Here is a 16509-nt window from a genome sequence, read left to right on the forward strand (position 1 = left end):
CTCTGTAGTAGTTAGTCCATGTAGGAAGGTCCTGGGTCCATGTCACAAGGGCTCCCTCACCCTGTGCCCCATGATTCTGATGAGTCTGGAGTGGGTCACAGCGTGAATACCTTGTCAGGGGTACCCATCTGTCCCTTTTTCTCTCTCATGGAAGAAATAAATAATATTTTTTTAAAAAGAGAGATTGACACTACTGAAAATCTGGCATAGAATTTTCACTGCTGATAGTTGTACTTTCAAATTTGACTCAAAACAGATCTGATGTGTGTGCTGTCAAGGTTTGAAGCCTTGACTGAAGAATTTGGTAGTTGGGAACCAGCAGTTAGCGTAATGACTATGTCGCTGGACTCCCACGTAGTCGACCGCGGTTCGCGTCCCGGACCTGGTGGCTTAAAACTCATGCCGGGCGCGTGTGCGTGCGTGCGTGCCCAAGATCCCGAGAGGAGAAGGGATTGCGGCGTGACCATCCCCCCTGGGGGGTGATTTCTCGCTTTCTGTCTCTATGTCTCTGTCTGTCTATCTGGCGAGCGCACGCGCCCTATAGCAAAAACCTCTCCAAAAAAAAAAAAAAAAAGGATTTGGTAGTTGATTCCTGTTGATTGATTTTGATATTTTTTTTAATCTGTATGACTATAAAACTGTAACTTGTTTGTCTGCTTGATTAGTTTAAAGACCAGCTAGTTGAGTTATCTAGTGTTACAAAATATACCTAAAAGAAACTGTTAGGTTGTCAAGAAAGCCGTGATGTATTTTTCTATGCAAAAATGTGTCATGACTTTTCCAACAACTCATTATAATGGCAAATGCTTACTTAATACATGCCATCAAAGGTATTGCAAAAGTATACTTTATGTCTAGTAACAGATCTCTGTTGAAACTAGCACACTGGCGCCAGCAGATGGAGTATCAGGTACATCACTGGACTCTCAAAATGGTTGACTGATTTGAGTCCTGGACCTGGCAGCTTGATCATCACACTAGGCACCGTGTGTATGTGTGCGCAAGATCCAAGGAGGAGAAGGGATTGTTGTGTGGCCATTCTCCCAGGGGGTGATTTCTTCCTCTCACTGTCTCTGTCTGTCTCTCTTCAGCGAGTACATGCACCCTATGGCAAAAATCTCTTTTTAAAAAATCCCCAAACTAGCATCCTACTGCCACTGAAAATTAAACTGTTCCGTTTTTACTTGTAATGGTTCTGTGGCTCCCTAAATTTAGGTTGGCACTCCGTGTACTAAAATCTTAGTAGTTTATTCAACTAATGTGTTCATGGTAGTTGATTTGTGATACACGGGTTATGTTACTTATTAGTGTATGCTTATGAAGTAAAGTAGAAACCAATAACTTTAAAAACCAGCCTTTCTTTGATAAGTGAGGTTTTGTGTTTTTGTTTGTTTCTTAAAATATTAGCATCTGAGTGTCCTTAAAAAACCAATAATTTTACTTATTAAAACTTCATATTTGCTTTCCACATACCTGGGAGAATTTTCAGACAGTTTTCAGAGACACTTCAACAAATTCAAAATTGGTACTTAACAACATATTTGTTAGCGGGTTCTTGTGTAATATGAAGAAGCAACATTATTTGAATTAAAAATCAGTGCTGAAACATACACTTAAGGAGTTGATACAGTAGTTTTAAGAGTGCAACCTGTGGGACCAGCAGTTAGCATAATGGCTATGTCGCTGGGCTCCCATGCAGTAAACTGCAGTTCGAGTCCTGGACCTGGTGGCTTAAAATTACGCTGGGCATGTGTGCGTGCGTGCCCAATATCCCAAGAGGAGAATGGAGGAGAAGGGATTGCGGCGTGCCCATCCCCCCTGGGGGGTGATTCCTCACTTTCTGTCTCTCTGTCTATCTTTGTCTGTCTGGTGAACGCACATACCCTATAAGCAAAAAAAACCTCTCAAAAAAAAAGAGTGCAACCTGCGAAGTCACACTGCCTGGGTTCAAATCTCTGATCTTCTGTTAGCTAACTGACCTGGAGCAAATACACTTGGAGTCACAAAGCCTCAGTTTCCTCACGGGATGTTGAAGCTTACGATTCTTTGTACAGTTGTGAGGAAACATGTAGATGACACCAGGGTATAGTAAGCATTGCATCTGTAAGTACCATTATAGAACATAGTTCTTGGTTACAAAAAATAGTCTCTCTGGGAACCAGCAGTTAGCCTAATGGCTATGTCGCTGGACTCCCACGTGGTCGACCGCAGTTCGCTTCCCGAACCCGGTGGCTTAGAGCCCACGCCGGGCACGTGTGCATGCATGCCCAAGAACCCGAGAGGAGAATGGAGGAGAAGGGATTGCGACGTGGCCCCCTGCAGGGTGATTTCTTGCTTTCTGTCTCTCTGTCTCTGTCTGTCTGGTGAGTGCACACGCCCTATAGTGAAAAACCTCTCCAAAAAAAAAATAGTCTCTCTCTCTTTTTAACTATATGGATTTTGCTAAACCTTGATATCATTAGTGTTAGTATTTCTGGTTAACATTTTATCTCTAATCTATAGGGTTACTAACATTTCCTATAAAAGGCCAGACAGTATTTTAGCCTTTTATTGGTCTCTGTTGGAACCACTTAGTTCTGCGGTTGTAACATTAAAGTAGTCATAGACACTAGGCAAATGAACATGTATACCTGTGTTCTAAGATAATTTTACTTACAAAACCACGTGGAGGACTGCATTTGGCCTTTGGGGCATACTTTGCTGACCCTGTTCTAAACCATAAATTGTTTTCTAAAAATATTTTTTTGAATCTCAATGAAGTTATAGAAAATTCTTAATGGTGTATAAAGATATAATGAACATAGAATTGGGGGCTGGTATTGGCATCTCTTTGTTCTGAAAAGCTCTTTAAATTCATATGTTATTCATGTGCCTCTTTAATGATAATAATAAAATTGTTCTTCCTGGCTTACATTCTCTTACTTTCTGTTGAGTATACAGGGCTTAAGGTACAGGGTAAAGATGATCTGGTCTGTGTTAAAAAAAAAAGCCCTCGGACTTAACAGACACCCAGAGGTACAATAAGCTGCTAGTTTCGTAGGAATTTTGTAGGAGTATAGATTCACACTCTGGTCAGATTCATAATAGAATCTCTATTAGCTTAGACCTTTCTTTGTTCAGGTTAGTATTTTGGGTAGTAGTACCCTTGAGTATTTTTATTCTACACTTGCTTTAACATCTTAGTTATTTTGTCTTTCATACTTAATAAGTGTTGCAATTGTCTGTTAGTAGTAATATGTATATCTTCACTTACTTGTCCTAGAAATAAGAGTTTAATCTTTTACATTCTTGAAATTAGGAAAAAAAAAACAGATAAATAATTGCACCAAGACTAGAGTTCAGGAATAAAGCGGATTTAAGAAGACAAGTGATAGTTTTATTTTTATTCTTATTTATTGTCACTATTTTTATTTTGTTTTTGAAGTTGACCAGAGAAAGAGGACAGTGAGAAAGCAAGCTGCTAGGTTCAGGCCTTGAATTGCAGTCAGCCAGGTGGTAGTCCAACCGCCTTAACCACCACATCATCTGCTGGCCCTGAAATGTTAAGTTTTGCTTACCTTTTTTTTTTTTTTTTTTTTTTTTGACTAATCGGGCATTTGTTAAACATTTCAGTGGCTGTTGCAGTATTTGCTTTCATTGACATTTGGTAGAGGAACCCGGGGTAAGATTTAATAACACCTCAAAGATGTGAGAAAACTGTCAAAAGCCCTGTATGAATGGAATAGAGGTTGTATTTATATGGTTATTTAATACTGGAAATATCAATAGTTGGGCTGATGTATTTTTTCTAAAAACTACAGGCTGTGCAGTAGAAAGACAAGCTTAGTTGCCTTTATTCTTTGTAACTCATGATTTTCTTTTTCCCCTAAGATAAATCAAACATCATTTTAAGTGTTCCTTTCCTAATACATCCCTTCTTTTCCCAAGCCTCTAGTTCTGTTGCAGGTGCTGTTGGCATGACCACTTCTGGGGAGAGTGAATCAGATGATTCTGAGATGGGACGATTACAAGGTAAGGGCAGTTTTTTAAACTATAGGAAACCATGATGTAACTGCTGTTTCTTATTGAAAGTAACTCCGACACATTCATTTAAACCTGATGTAGCAGTGCCTGCAGCTTCAAAAAAATCTTACTTGTTTAGTGGCAGTGTGATAATTTGGAATTGGGAGATGAGCTGTTTCTTCATTTTTTACTATTAGCTAGATAAAGTCGCATATATTTGTGTGTGTGTATTGAAGTTTTTTTATTGTGGTTACATGTGTAGCCGGTTTTAGTAATGAGGTATTTTAGAAAAGGGATAATTTAATGTATTGTTCTCTTCTACCTGGTAACATGAATGCATCTAGTAAAGTAGTTTCTTTTTATCATTTTTTTTTATCTTTAACTATTTCAGAGTGAATCAGGTGTATATGTAAACTCCAAATTTTTTAATATTTAAGTGCTTTTTACAAAAAGCAGCCTTATGTATACGCTCTTTACGAATGGATGGGTCTGTAGTTCTGAGATGCTTGAATTATAATAGATCTCCAGTGTGAGACTTAGAAGAAACATTTATGAATCAAGTTCTGACTGTTTTGAAGTTCCTGAGAGCACTTACAGCTGTCTCTTTTTGACAAGAACTTGCATGAACACTTTGCTTTTATCATTTTTCATAACTGATAAACATGTATTTTTCATATGTGTTTAGAGGATCTGTCTCATGATCAATATGTAATTGGGGCATAATGTCAGAGGGAAAACAGGGCAAGAGTGCTTATCATATAATTACTTTAAAATAAATTACTGTTTACCATGGATTTTCTTGGATTATTTACACAGTTTCTGCTGGCACTGTTTTTAATTTCTCTGTAAAACCTTAAGATACTTGAAGTTTGTACATATGTTCTTTAATTTGTATTAATTATATTAATAGTTAGAGCGATACTGAAAATTTAATGTAGCAGCTGTCAAAGTTCAGCTTGGGAAACAATGTTGATTAAATCATAAAAGTGAGATTAAATCTTGCTTAGAACGTATAGGTAAGATATGTTGCATTAAGTCAACTTAACTGTCCCCCCATCTTTCTTTCTTTCTTTAGCTCTGTTAGAGGCCAGGGGTCTTCCTCCTCACCTGTTTGGTCCTCTTGGTCCTCGAATGTCACAACTTTTCCATAGAACAATTGGAAGTGGAGCTAGTAAGTGAATATTTTTAAAATTTTCTCCTGAAATCTGCTAATAGTTAGGTGCTAATTTTACTGTTTTTCTGTTAATACAAATATTAGGAAGTTTATATGAATTTTAATCTGGTTTAAAAAATAGGGCCTGTATACATTCTCACCTTAAACACAGATACTGTAAGATTTTCCTGTGTATTTTTATTTTTGATTACTGAATTGAAATAATTAGAAAAACACCTACATTTTATAGTAATTCTTAAGGGGTTTGGTTATTTTTTTAAGTTTTGTTTTAACCATAGTAGACTGAAGAATCTCAAATAACTATTATGGCATCTGGTTGCATATTTGCATACATTTGAATCTTCAATTCTTTATCGTATAATAAAATTTAACCCATAAGACAGTCAATGTTTTTATTTTTATTTATTTATTTTAAAGAGAGATTTTTGCTATTGGGCACGTGTACTTGCCAGAGAAACAGACAGATGCCGAGAGATCACCTCCCAGGGCTATAGCCACACTGCAGTCCCGTCTCTCTTTTCTGCTTGGGATTTTTGGGCACATGCGCCTGGCATGAGTGTTAAGCCACCGGATCTGGGACTTGAACTGCAGTCAACCTAATGGGAGTTTAACAATGTAACCATTACACTGTCTGCTGGTCCCAAGATAGTCTTAATATGAGCCTGAGAGGAAAGGAATCTCAGCAGAATTGGCAGTCACTAGACTCATTATCAAATTAATGTATTATAGCCTAGTCACAGAGCATCCAGGATAGAATCCAGGGATTTCTAGTTGCTGCCATGAGCAGCAATCAAATTTGTTGGATAAATATAAAAGATTATTTTTGTGCTATTAATTTTTTAAAAATACAAATAATTGCATAAGGCAAAACTCTAATATTATGGGGTTTAATATTATATTAATATTAATTATAATATTATGTGGTATAATAATGATGACAACTATAATAGTGATAGGTATTTGCCAAATCATAGAAGGTCTTGGTTGGCAGGCCAGCAACAAGCATGGTTTGAATTAAAGAGTAATTGGAGATCACTGAAGGTTTTAGAAAAAGGGAATGATTTGATCTTTGCTATGAAAAAGACCAGACACAGGCAAAAGTTGAGAATGTAGAACCCATCAATGATTATCAATCCATAGCAGCCATTACTCAGTTGATTTTTAAGCCAATCTCAGGTATCATTTTCAGCTGCATACATTTTATTTTTCAACTCAAGAAATAAAATTTTTGGACTATATTGTAGTTATAGTCAAGAGAAAATCTTTACTATTTTTTTTATTTGTTTTGTTTTTTGGAGAAGTTTTGTTTTTTTGTTTTTTGTTTGTTTGTTTGTTTTTTTGCTATAGGGCGCGTGAGCTCGCCAGACAGACAGAGAGAGACATAGAGACAGAAAGCGAGAAATCACCCCCAGGGGAGATGGTCATGCCGCAATCCCTTCTCTCGGGATCTTGGGTACGCACACACACTCGCGCCCGGCGTGAGTTCTAAGCCACTGGGTCCAGGATGCGAACTGCGGTCGACTACGTGGGAGTCCAGCAACATAGCCATTACACTAACTGCTGATTCCCAAAAATCTTTACTATTAAAGAAAAGTTCAGTTTCATTTATTTTACCAATTCATAAGACAAGGGAAAATAATTGTTACAGGGCTACCTTGACATTGAAACATGTCGCATCCATATATAAGCTCAACCTTTACACAGGAAATTGATGTGAACCTTAGACTAGAACCAGAGTAGAAAATAAGCCATAGTTCTCTGTGCCCATAACTCATTCAGCAGTGTTACTTGATGTCTGGCCCTTAATGTTTACCCTCTTGCACATTCCTCCTTTTAATTAGTTTGAAATAGATCCCAGACATTATATAATTTTTATCCATAAACATTTAATCATGTAGCTCAAGATAACATCCCTTAAAATACACAGATTGCTATTATCACACTGAAAAAATAAGCCAGCAGTTCCTCGCTAATGGATAATTCAGTGTCATATTTCCAGTGGTCTCAAATGCCATGAGTATTTGTAACAAGGTATATTCAGAAAAGCCTTTGCTTATTTTTCTTTCTCCTTTTCCTGTTTCTTCCTCCTACAGTTAGCATTTAATTTTTTAGCCTATCCTTCTGTTTCTTACAACAAAAACAAAAACAATTTATGTTGTTCCTGTCGCATATACTCTTTCTTACATAAGAACGTCCATCTTCATACTCTTTTAACACAACATTTCGGCATTTACTCTTTGTAGCTGCTGGGTATATGGGATATGGAAGGGAAATCTCCTATTCCATTTTGTAATATTGTCATATAATTATCCCACTGTGTGGATATACATAGTTTATTTGGCCAGTACCCTGTTGTCGGAGATGCAGGTTATTTTCAGTTTTTTGGTCTTAGTAATACTGCAGTGAAATAACAGTCTTTGTTATTTTTTTCTGTATTATTTTTAGGTTACATTTTAAGATGCTGGATTGTTTTATAGAAAGGTAAATGAAGACAGAATTTTGGTAGATGCTATACATTCCCTTGGCAGGGGGGTTATATAGCATTCAGCATTTCCACTAGTCTTATTTAATAGTATGGTGTCAGGCTTTCGGATTTTAATCAAACCAATAGGTCATAAATAGTAAATTATAAATTTAGGTTAATCGAGTGTTTTATTTTTTTCTCTTCTCTTCTAATTGCCAGAGGGTAGGTACACTTGCCAGAGAGAGAGAAAGCATCCCCTACAGTCACACCATAGTACATTTTCCGCCATCCGTCCTCTCTGTCGAGATTTTGAGCACACATGTACATGTGCCTGGCATGTTTTTCAAATCTCTTGGGCTAGGATTTGCATCACAGTTGACCATGCAGGATCCAGCTTCCCTAACCGCTAAGCTATGTGGCCAGCCTTCAAGCATTCTTTTTTTGTTTGTTTGTTTGTTTGTTTGTTTGTTTATTGTTATAGGGAGTATGTGCCTGTGCATGAAATGGGGGTGGTGGAAGAGAGGAACAGAGGAAAGCATCCCCACTGGGACACGGTCATGCCACCATATCTTTCTCTCATTTTTCCCTCTTTTGGGGATTTTGGGCTTACACATGCCCGGCATATATTTCAAGTTGCTAGATCTGGTACTCAAACCACATAGTTAGCCGTGTAATACAGTTCCTCTAAAATTAATTATAAAGAATAGTTGGGCCAGCCTGTTACATGGCTATGTAATCCAGTTCACCTCATCACAGGCTGACCCAACTATTCTTTATGATTAATTTTTTTCCCTCTTATATCAACTTTCAAGTTATACAAGAAGAGGTCAGGAAATTTGTGGAAAAATGGAATTACGTTTATGTTGTCCAATAAAAATTTGAAATCATGCATAGTTCATGATACATATTTTCCATGAACTGTTTGAAGACTTCTGGTAAAACCTCATATTTCTTTAGTGTTACCCTAGAGATAGTACACATCCTTGGTTTATTGTAGCCCACCTTAAATTAATAGTTATCCCAAATGGTGGAAGAACCTCACAACCATTTAACTTTTTATCTCTTGCTATTTTTTTAATCTTTTAAAATTTAATTTAATTTATTATTATTATTATAGTTTTTTATTGACATTTTATTTATTTCTTTTTTTTTAATTTATATTTTTACATTCAGTCACATTATTTAACTTACAAAGTGAACATTTCAATATGTGAATATTTCTCCCCAATCTAGTTGATCAAAATATCTTCAACAGATAACACCACTACCTCCTTGTCCCGTCAATTCTCTGCCTCCGTATCCCTCCTCCAAATGTCATTCCCTAGGCCCCATTCCTCCACACACACCACATCCGGCAATCACACTCATCTCTTGTGTTTGTACATACTTTCGTCAGTCAGTTTCAGTCATAGAGTGATATATATTAAGTGGGGACATACAGTGTCTCTCCTTCATAGCCTGGCTTGCTTCACTCAGCAGTAAATCTTCCATATTCTTCCATTTTTTTGTCAAAAGCCAGGGTTTTGTTGGTTGTTGTTGTTGTTGTTTTTATGGCTGAATAGTATTCCGTAGAGTTTATGTGCCACAGGTTTCCAATCCATTCGTCTGTACGGGGGCATTTGGGTTGGTTCTATGTCTTAGCAATCATGAATAGTGCCGCAATAAACATCAATGTTTGTTACACTTCTACATGTGTTATAAACCATTAAGACATAGTTGTTATTTTTAAACATTGATGTTCCTTTATATTTGTGCACATATTTATTAGTTTTTCTGATACTCTTAATTTTTTCTTTTAGTTCCTTTTTTTTTTTTTTTTTGAGAGGTTTTCGCTTTAGGGGGTGTGCGCTCGTCAGACAGAGAGCGCCACAGAAAGCGAGAAATCAACCGCCAGGGGGCATGGTCACTCCGCAATCCCTTGCCCTCCATTCTCCTCTCGGGATCTTGGGCACGCATGCACACGCGCCCGGCGTGAGTTCTAAGCCACCGGGTCCAGGACGCAAATCGCGGTCGACTACGTGGGAATCCAGCGACATAGCCATTACGCTAACTGCTGGTTCCTCTAGTTACCCCCCCCCTTTTTTTTTTTGGAAGAGAAATCTTTTCTATAGGATGTACGTGCTCACCAGAAGGACAGAGAGAGACAGACAGAAAGTGAGACATGACTCCCCAGGGGGAATGACGACATCACAATCTCTTCTCCTCCATTTTCCTCTTGGGATCTTAGGCATACATGCACACTCTCCCAGCCAGCATGAGTTTAAGCCACCTGGTCTGTGACTTGAACCGCCGTGGACTACATAGGAGTCCAGTGATGTAACTATTACGCCATCTGCTGGTCCCACAGATCCCTACTTTTATTAAGATTGTTTCCTTCTAGTAATCATTACTGTTAGTGATGATTTTTCTTTACCTTTGATTGAGAAATCCTTCATTTACCTTAAATTTCCTTTTTATTAGTTTTGTTGTAAAGGTGTGTGTACTCACTGGAAAGAGGAGACAGAAAGAGAGACAGAAGGAGAGAAAAAGGGGTATGGGCATGCACACACATATGCCTGTCATGTTTTTCAAGTCTCTGGGTCCAGGATTCAACCGTTCAGTGAGCTGTGTGGGATCCACAGTTTTAACCACCACTCTATTGGTTGGCCCTAATTATTATTTTTTTAATAGTTAGACTGTGTAGGACTGCGAGTAATATCTTATGTTTGCTTGTGCTTTTTGAGTCTTTGAACATGTGAGTTAATCTCTTTAAACAGTTTTGGAAAATTCTTGACCATTATTTCATCACTCTTTAGAGAGATAGAGAGATAAAAAGCAAGAAATCACTCCCCACAGGGTATGGCCACGCCGCAATCCCTTCTCCTCCATTCTCCTCTCGGGTTCTTGGGCACGCACGCACACACGCCCAGCGTCAGTTTAAGCCACCAGGTCTGGGACTTGAACCGCGGTCAACTACTTGGGAATTCAGAGACATAGCCATTACACTAACTACTGGTCCCCCTGTCATGAGTTTAAGCCACTGAATCCAGGACTTGAACCACAGTCGACTCTGTGGTAGTCCGGAGACATAGCCATTACGCTAACTGCTGGTCCCCTTTGCTTATATTTTTAATGTATTAATAATAGTTATAAAATACTTTTTAAAAATATTTTTTATTATTATTACTTTATTTTCCCCCTATGGGAGATTTTTTGCAATACGGCACATGTGCCCACTGGAGAGACGACAGACAGAAAATAAGAAATCACCACCCAGGAGGGATGGCCACATCAGAATCCCTTCTCCGTTTCTTCTCAGGATTTTGGGCATGCATGCACATGCACTCCGTGTGAGTTTCAAGCCACTGGGTCTGGGACTCCTGTGGTCTGCCATGTGGGAGTCCAGCAACATAACCATTATGCCATCTTAATACTTTTTAAAAAATTTGTTCAGAGAGAGAGAGAGAAAAGTAAGAAAGCAAGCTGCCAGGTCTGGGACTCAAACTATGGCCAGCCATGTGGAAGTCCAGCATCTTAACCACCATGGCACCTGCCAGCTCCAATACTTGCCTTTTAATTCCAGAAGTGTTGGTCTGTTTTTATTGTCTGTTTTTTCTTCCTCTTGATTCTATCCTTATACCTCTTTGAAGGTCTAGTAATTATTTCATTATATGCCAGGCATTTTATATAAAAGAACTAGAGGCCCAGGTGATTTCTTCTGCCAGTGATGGTTTTTTCTTATTTTTTACTATACATAAAAGGTCAAGAGCTGATCACTGTGATTCCAGCCAGAACTTGAGCTTGTTTTGACGAGTTGCAGTTTGATGACTTGTTTCACTTCTAGCTCATTCCTCTTCATGGCCCTCCCAGGGTTTTGATTGAGAACATTGCAAATACCCGCCTCCTCTATTTGAATAATGAAGGATCTGCAGAATGTGGCAGGTCTCGTGGAGGACTGGATACTGGTCAGTGTGTACTGGCGGTCTTCTTCTCTTTTGGACCCAAGCACTATAAGACCCAGGGAAATATTATTCTGTCCTATCAAACTTTCTAGAAACCTCAGCCTTTAGCCTTTTTTAGTTTTAGAACTTAGACTTAGGAAATGCTGGTGGGCCCTGTTTAACCAAAACAATTTAACACTTTAGCTCCTGTGATTCCCTAAAGCATGGGGGGTTTCTCTTTCTCCTTGTTGGGAGTCAGCAGACTATTGCCAAAGGAGCAAATATAGCCACCTACTAGTTTTTTATACAGCCTGCTAACTGGCTTAATGGTTTAAGACTGGTTTTTATCTTTTTAAATGACTGAAAAACTATGAAGATTAATTTTTGGTGACATGTGAAAATTAAATGAAGAGCAAAATGTAGTGTCCGTAAAGTTTTATTGGAACATGGCCACATTCATGTTTACTTGTTATCTATGACTGCTGTCAGTTTACTATGCAAGAGTTGAATATTTGTAGTAGAGACCATTCGCAAAGCCCAACATAATTACTCTCTAGCCTTTGATAGAAAATGTTTGTCTGTCAATCCCTGATCTACCATTGTGTTTTTCAGAATGTGTAATCTGTGATCTCATAAGGGAGCCCCTGAGACCCTTACACAGAATCCATAATGTCAAAACTAACAGTAATAGCTACTAATGTTTTTCCTTGTCTACTTTGGTCATGTTTGAACTGATAGACCAAAAGTTGTGCCAAGCGGAACTGCTGGTTCCTTAACAGGAATCAAAACCGTAGCCTCAGACGACTAGCAATCATTAACTTCTTCATTGCCATACACTAAGAATAATTCCACTTTTACTCAAATATGCCTTTAATAGGTACCAGTAGGTGGAGGAGCAGTTAAAGGTGCTGGATTCCCACATGGTGGACCACGGTTCAGGTCCCAGACCTGGTGGCTTACTTTCTCACACACTCTCTCTCATTAAACTGGAAAATAATAATAAAGTTAAATAAGTGTTTTTTTTTTTAAAGATACCCTTAATAAAGCAAAATTAGTAATTATGTCTTTACTACTAAGTTAATATAAGCAGACATTCATAATCTTTGTGACACAATAAGGCCCATTTTTTTTGTACTTATCAAATGTTTTACCACAGACCTAGGGTAGGAGAGTTGAGTATCCAGCCATCCTTTTAAGCCTGACCAAAAAATTTACAACAAAGATAAAATAATGTTACTTTTCTCACTAAATAATTTTTGTTTCAGAAATTTTTTTCATGAAAACTTTGTGGTTTTTTTGGTAATATGTAATAAATTAATTGATAATTACTTGAAATGTGTTGGCTTTTGGTTTTATGGTTTGTTTTTGTTTTGTTTTGTTTTTGTTGTTGTTGTTTTTGCTTTTATTTCAAATGCATTTTCTAATCATCACGAGATAACCCACCCACTCAAACAGAAGTGCTTAGTGGTTCATCATCAGTATTGATCCCAGTTCACTGATCTAGGAGTCAGTTTCTCCTCACATTTGCAGAGGATACTTGGTTATGGAGGTTGGCTTTTTATGCTGTTTTCAGTCTGGCATAAGAAATTTTTTATTTTAAGAATTATTTGTTTGATTTTACCATTATTACTTTAAAATTTGCTATAGGGCATTTATGCTCACCAGAGAGAGACAGGGACAGATAAAGTAAAAATCAAGCCATAGGGCCTAGGTCCCAAACCACGGTCGGCCAAGTAGACAGTCCAGAGCCACAACCATCATGCTTCCTATTGGCCCTTTGGCATAAGTTTTTTTTAGGAGCATCCCTTAGTGGTATCGATAATGATTTTGATCATGCTGAAAGGATCCATGTCCTCAGAGTTGCCAGCCCCAGTGTCTATGCGATATCCGTCCAGTGGCATATGTGTCATTTTTCTTCTTTTAGGCCAGTGTGCAGTTAGGACATACTTAAAATAAATGGATATTCCCTTTGAAAATGAATTTAGAAGCAGCTTACGAGCCTTCTGTTTTCACTTGTTGCTTTCCCTGCATTTTGCTTTTCCTTTCACATTTAAACATAAAAATGATAAACTTGCTCTAACTAGAAATTGATATTTACTTTAAAATGTAAAAATTTTATTCCTCTATACTAGACTTTCTCACAGTCTCTTTTCAGATGGGCTTGTAATTACTAGTAGGTAGGCAACTGCAGTTCTGAAACACATTAGCCATGCTTTTAAATAGTCAGGGAAACAAATCTTCCAAGGATGACTATGTGTGCTGTTAGAGGTTTACGCTCTCAGAAAGGTTACTGACGCTTACCTGAAATGCAATAAAACTTTGGTTTTGATGCGAGTTTTGTATATATTGACAGTTTCCAAACATGTATTCCATTTCTATGTATTTTAATACTTACTGAGAGGGGAGTGGAACAAGTCAGTGTATAGTGGATAACTCGGGAAGAAGGTATTGGAGGAGATAGGACTTGAAACTAACATCAGGTATAAGTCTTGTTGGCATTAATTCAATAAATTTGTGATTTCGAGTAGGAATGTGTCTTTAAAAAATGAAATATTTGTAAACTTTGTTTTTGAGTATCTGTTTAGGTTAAGGGCATCTTATTTCCCTGTAGTAGTTGAGTCTTGGTGTTTTTCAGTTTTTTGGGCAATGGAATTGAGTCTTAAAAATAGAAGTATTCCAGTAGTCAGCATTTGCACATGAAGCGAGCAGAGATGTAAAGGCCTGCAGGTTCGCTGTTTTTACGGAGTACTGCATTCTTTACGCTCTCTTTGTTAGATGCTTTGTTCTGTTTATCTCCTTGATCTTTCCCTGTTAACTTAGCTCCTGCTTATTACAGTGGAGGTATTGAGAGGTATGTAACATTGCCTTTAGTGTCTGGGCATCATTGTTCAACAGGTTATTATTTCAGAGAGCGTTGCTCACTGTGTTTTTCTTTAAAAGATAGGTATGTTAAAGCTGTCAAGTCATATTAGTCTTGTGGATAGGTTTTTGGTTTTGGTTTTGCTATTAAAACAATCAGCTTCCCTTAAGTAAAAAGAAAAAAAGTAGTACTTCGGAGATCACATTAAGGTGAAGCAGATCCAACTGCACAATTTAATTCTGCCTTGAGTATGTTAGCACCGTGTCCCTCCTGGCCCTAGCAGAGACCTAGTTTTTAATGAGATCCAGTGAAGATAAGCAGCCCGTTTCCTACCATTAGAGTTTCACCTTATTACCTAGTAATAATTTTCTTAAATATGTATAAATAATGGTTTCTTTTTCTCTGAAGGTTCTAAGGCCCAACAGCTACTGCAAGGACTACAAGCCAGTGATGAAAGCCAACAACTTCAGGCAGTTATCGAAATGTGTCAGTTGCTGGTCATGGGAAATGAGGAGACACTGGGAGGGTTTCCTGTCAAGAGTGTCGTTCCAGCATTGGTAAGCATAGAGGTTTCTCCTTGTTTTATCCCAGTTTTCCTCAGAATGCTGCCAGTTTTTTACTGAGTGTGTAATTGTCATTAGGATTTAGAATATAATAGGACCAAGAGAGAGGAGTGTATGGCTTGGTGCTTTTATATTTGTAAATATTAGGAGTGATTGCTGATAATGAGCTAGTACATTTTCTAAACTATTTTTTTTTTTTGGAGAGATTTTCACTGTAGGGTGCGTGCGCTCGCCAGACAGACAGAGAGAGACATAGAGACAGAAAGCGAGAAATCACCCCCCAGGGGGGATGGTCACGCCGCAATCCCTTCTCCTCCATTCTCCTCTCGGGATCTTGGGCACGCACGCACACGCGCCCGGCGTGAGTTTTAAGCCACCGGGTCCAGGACACGAACCGCGGTCGACTACGTGGGAGTCCAGCGACATAGCCATTACGCTAACTGCTGGTTCCCTAAACTATTTTTTTGATTGCTAGACACCCAATCTTTGATACTTAAGTGAGTGATTTAAAATTTTAAGATGATGTGCTTTGTAGATTGAGACCACTAGAAGGTCTGGACTGGACTGGAATCCCTGTTCAACCTGAAGGCCAGGCAGGGCGGCATGTGCTTGTAATCCTGGTGACTCAGGAGGCTGGGCCAGGAAGATTGTAAGCTCTAGGTGGCCTGGATAGCATAGTGAATGAACCCCTTTGTGAAAAGCAGCTGGACTGCTTGGTACACTGCAGAAGTTTCAGCTCAGAGGCGGAGGCTGAGACAGGAGGATCATCACATGGGGAGACCTCGTTTATAAGGGGGGGCGGGGAAAGGCGATGTCCCATGAGTCACTCCACAGGGTGGTAGTTCAGCTCTCTATGGGTTGTCTTCGTAGGCCTAGAAAGGTTTCGTGTTTGGCAAGTGTTTGCCTGGGAAGAGAAGGCTAGCCATTGTATACCAGTGGTTTTGAAGGTTTTATATTAAGCAAAAGAAGAAACAACAAAAAGAAGTTTAAAAATCTTTTAATACCTTTTTTTTTTTTTTTTTAAATTGTTAAAGCATGCATGCACTTGCCACAGAGAGATGGGAGAGGGAATAAGTATTCCCTAGCCGGGCATTTTCATACTCCAATCCCCTTTCCTCCATTTTTCTATCACATTAGGACTTTGGGCGTGCACACCAGTGTACCTAGTTTCATTCTTTTATTTTTCATTTTTTTTTTTTTAAGGTTTTTGTTATAGGGTGCATGTGCTCACCGGGGAGAGAGGATAGTAAGAAATCACATACACACTCCACCCCCACCCCGAGTGATGGCCATGCCATAGCAGTCCCTTCTCCTCCATTCTCAGGACTCTGGGCATGCATGCAAAGGTGTGATTTTTCAAGCCTCTACGTCTGGGACTCAAACTGCATTCAGCCATATAGGAATCCAGCGCCTTAACCACCATACAACCTGCTGGGCCCTCAGTTTGGTTTTCAAGGTGCTGACATCCGGACTTGAACTGTGGTTGGCCAGGTGAGATCTCACTTCCTCACCTAGGCTGTAGAGCT

At 38.6% G+C, this 16509-nt stretch overlaps 1 protein-coding gene across 17 annotated transcripts in view; it reads left to right on the forward strand.

Annotated features, from left to right (window-relative positions):
- TRIP12 (thyroid hormone receptor interactor 12) overlaps positions 1–16509 on the forward strand; it is a 219288-nt gene that overhangs the window by 123334 nt on the left and 79445 nt on the right. For all 17 annotated transcript variants that reach the window (XM_006141920.3, XM_014582397.2, XM_014582405.2 and 14 more), the window contains 3 exons: positions 3928–4011; positions 5078–5173; positions 14829–14977. In XM_006141920.3, the coding sequence (XP_006141982.1) occupies positions 3928–4011; positions 5078–5173; positions 14829–14977 (329 nt within the window). The remainder of the gene's footprint in view (positions 1–3927; positions 4012–5077; positions 5174–14828; positions 14978–16509) is intronic.

The sequence above is a fragment of the Tupaia chinensis genome, unplaced genomic scaffold, assembly GCF_000334495.1.
Source record: "Tupaia chinensis unplaced genomic scaffold, TupChi_1.0 Scaffold000066_1, whole genome shotgun sequence".
Lineage (NCBI taxonomy): Eukaryota > Metazoa > Chordata > Mammalia > Scandentia > Tupaiidae > Tupaia > Tupaia belangeri.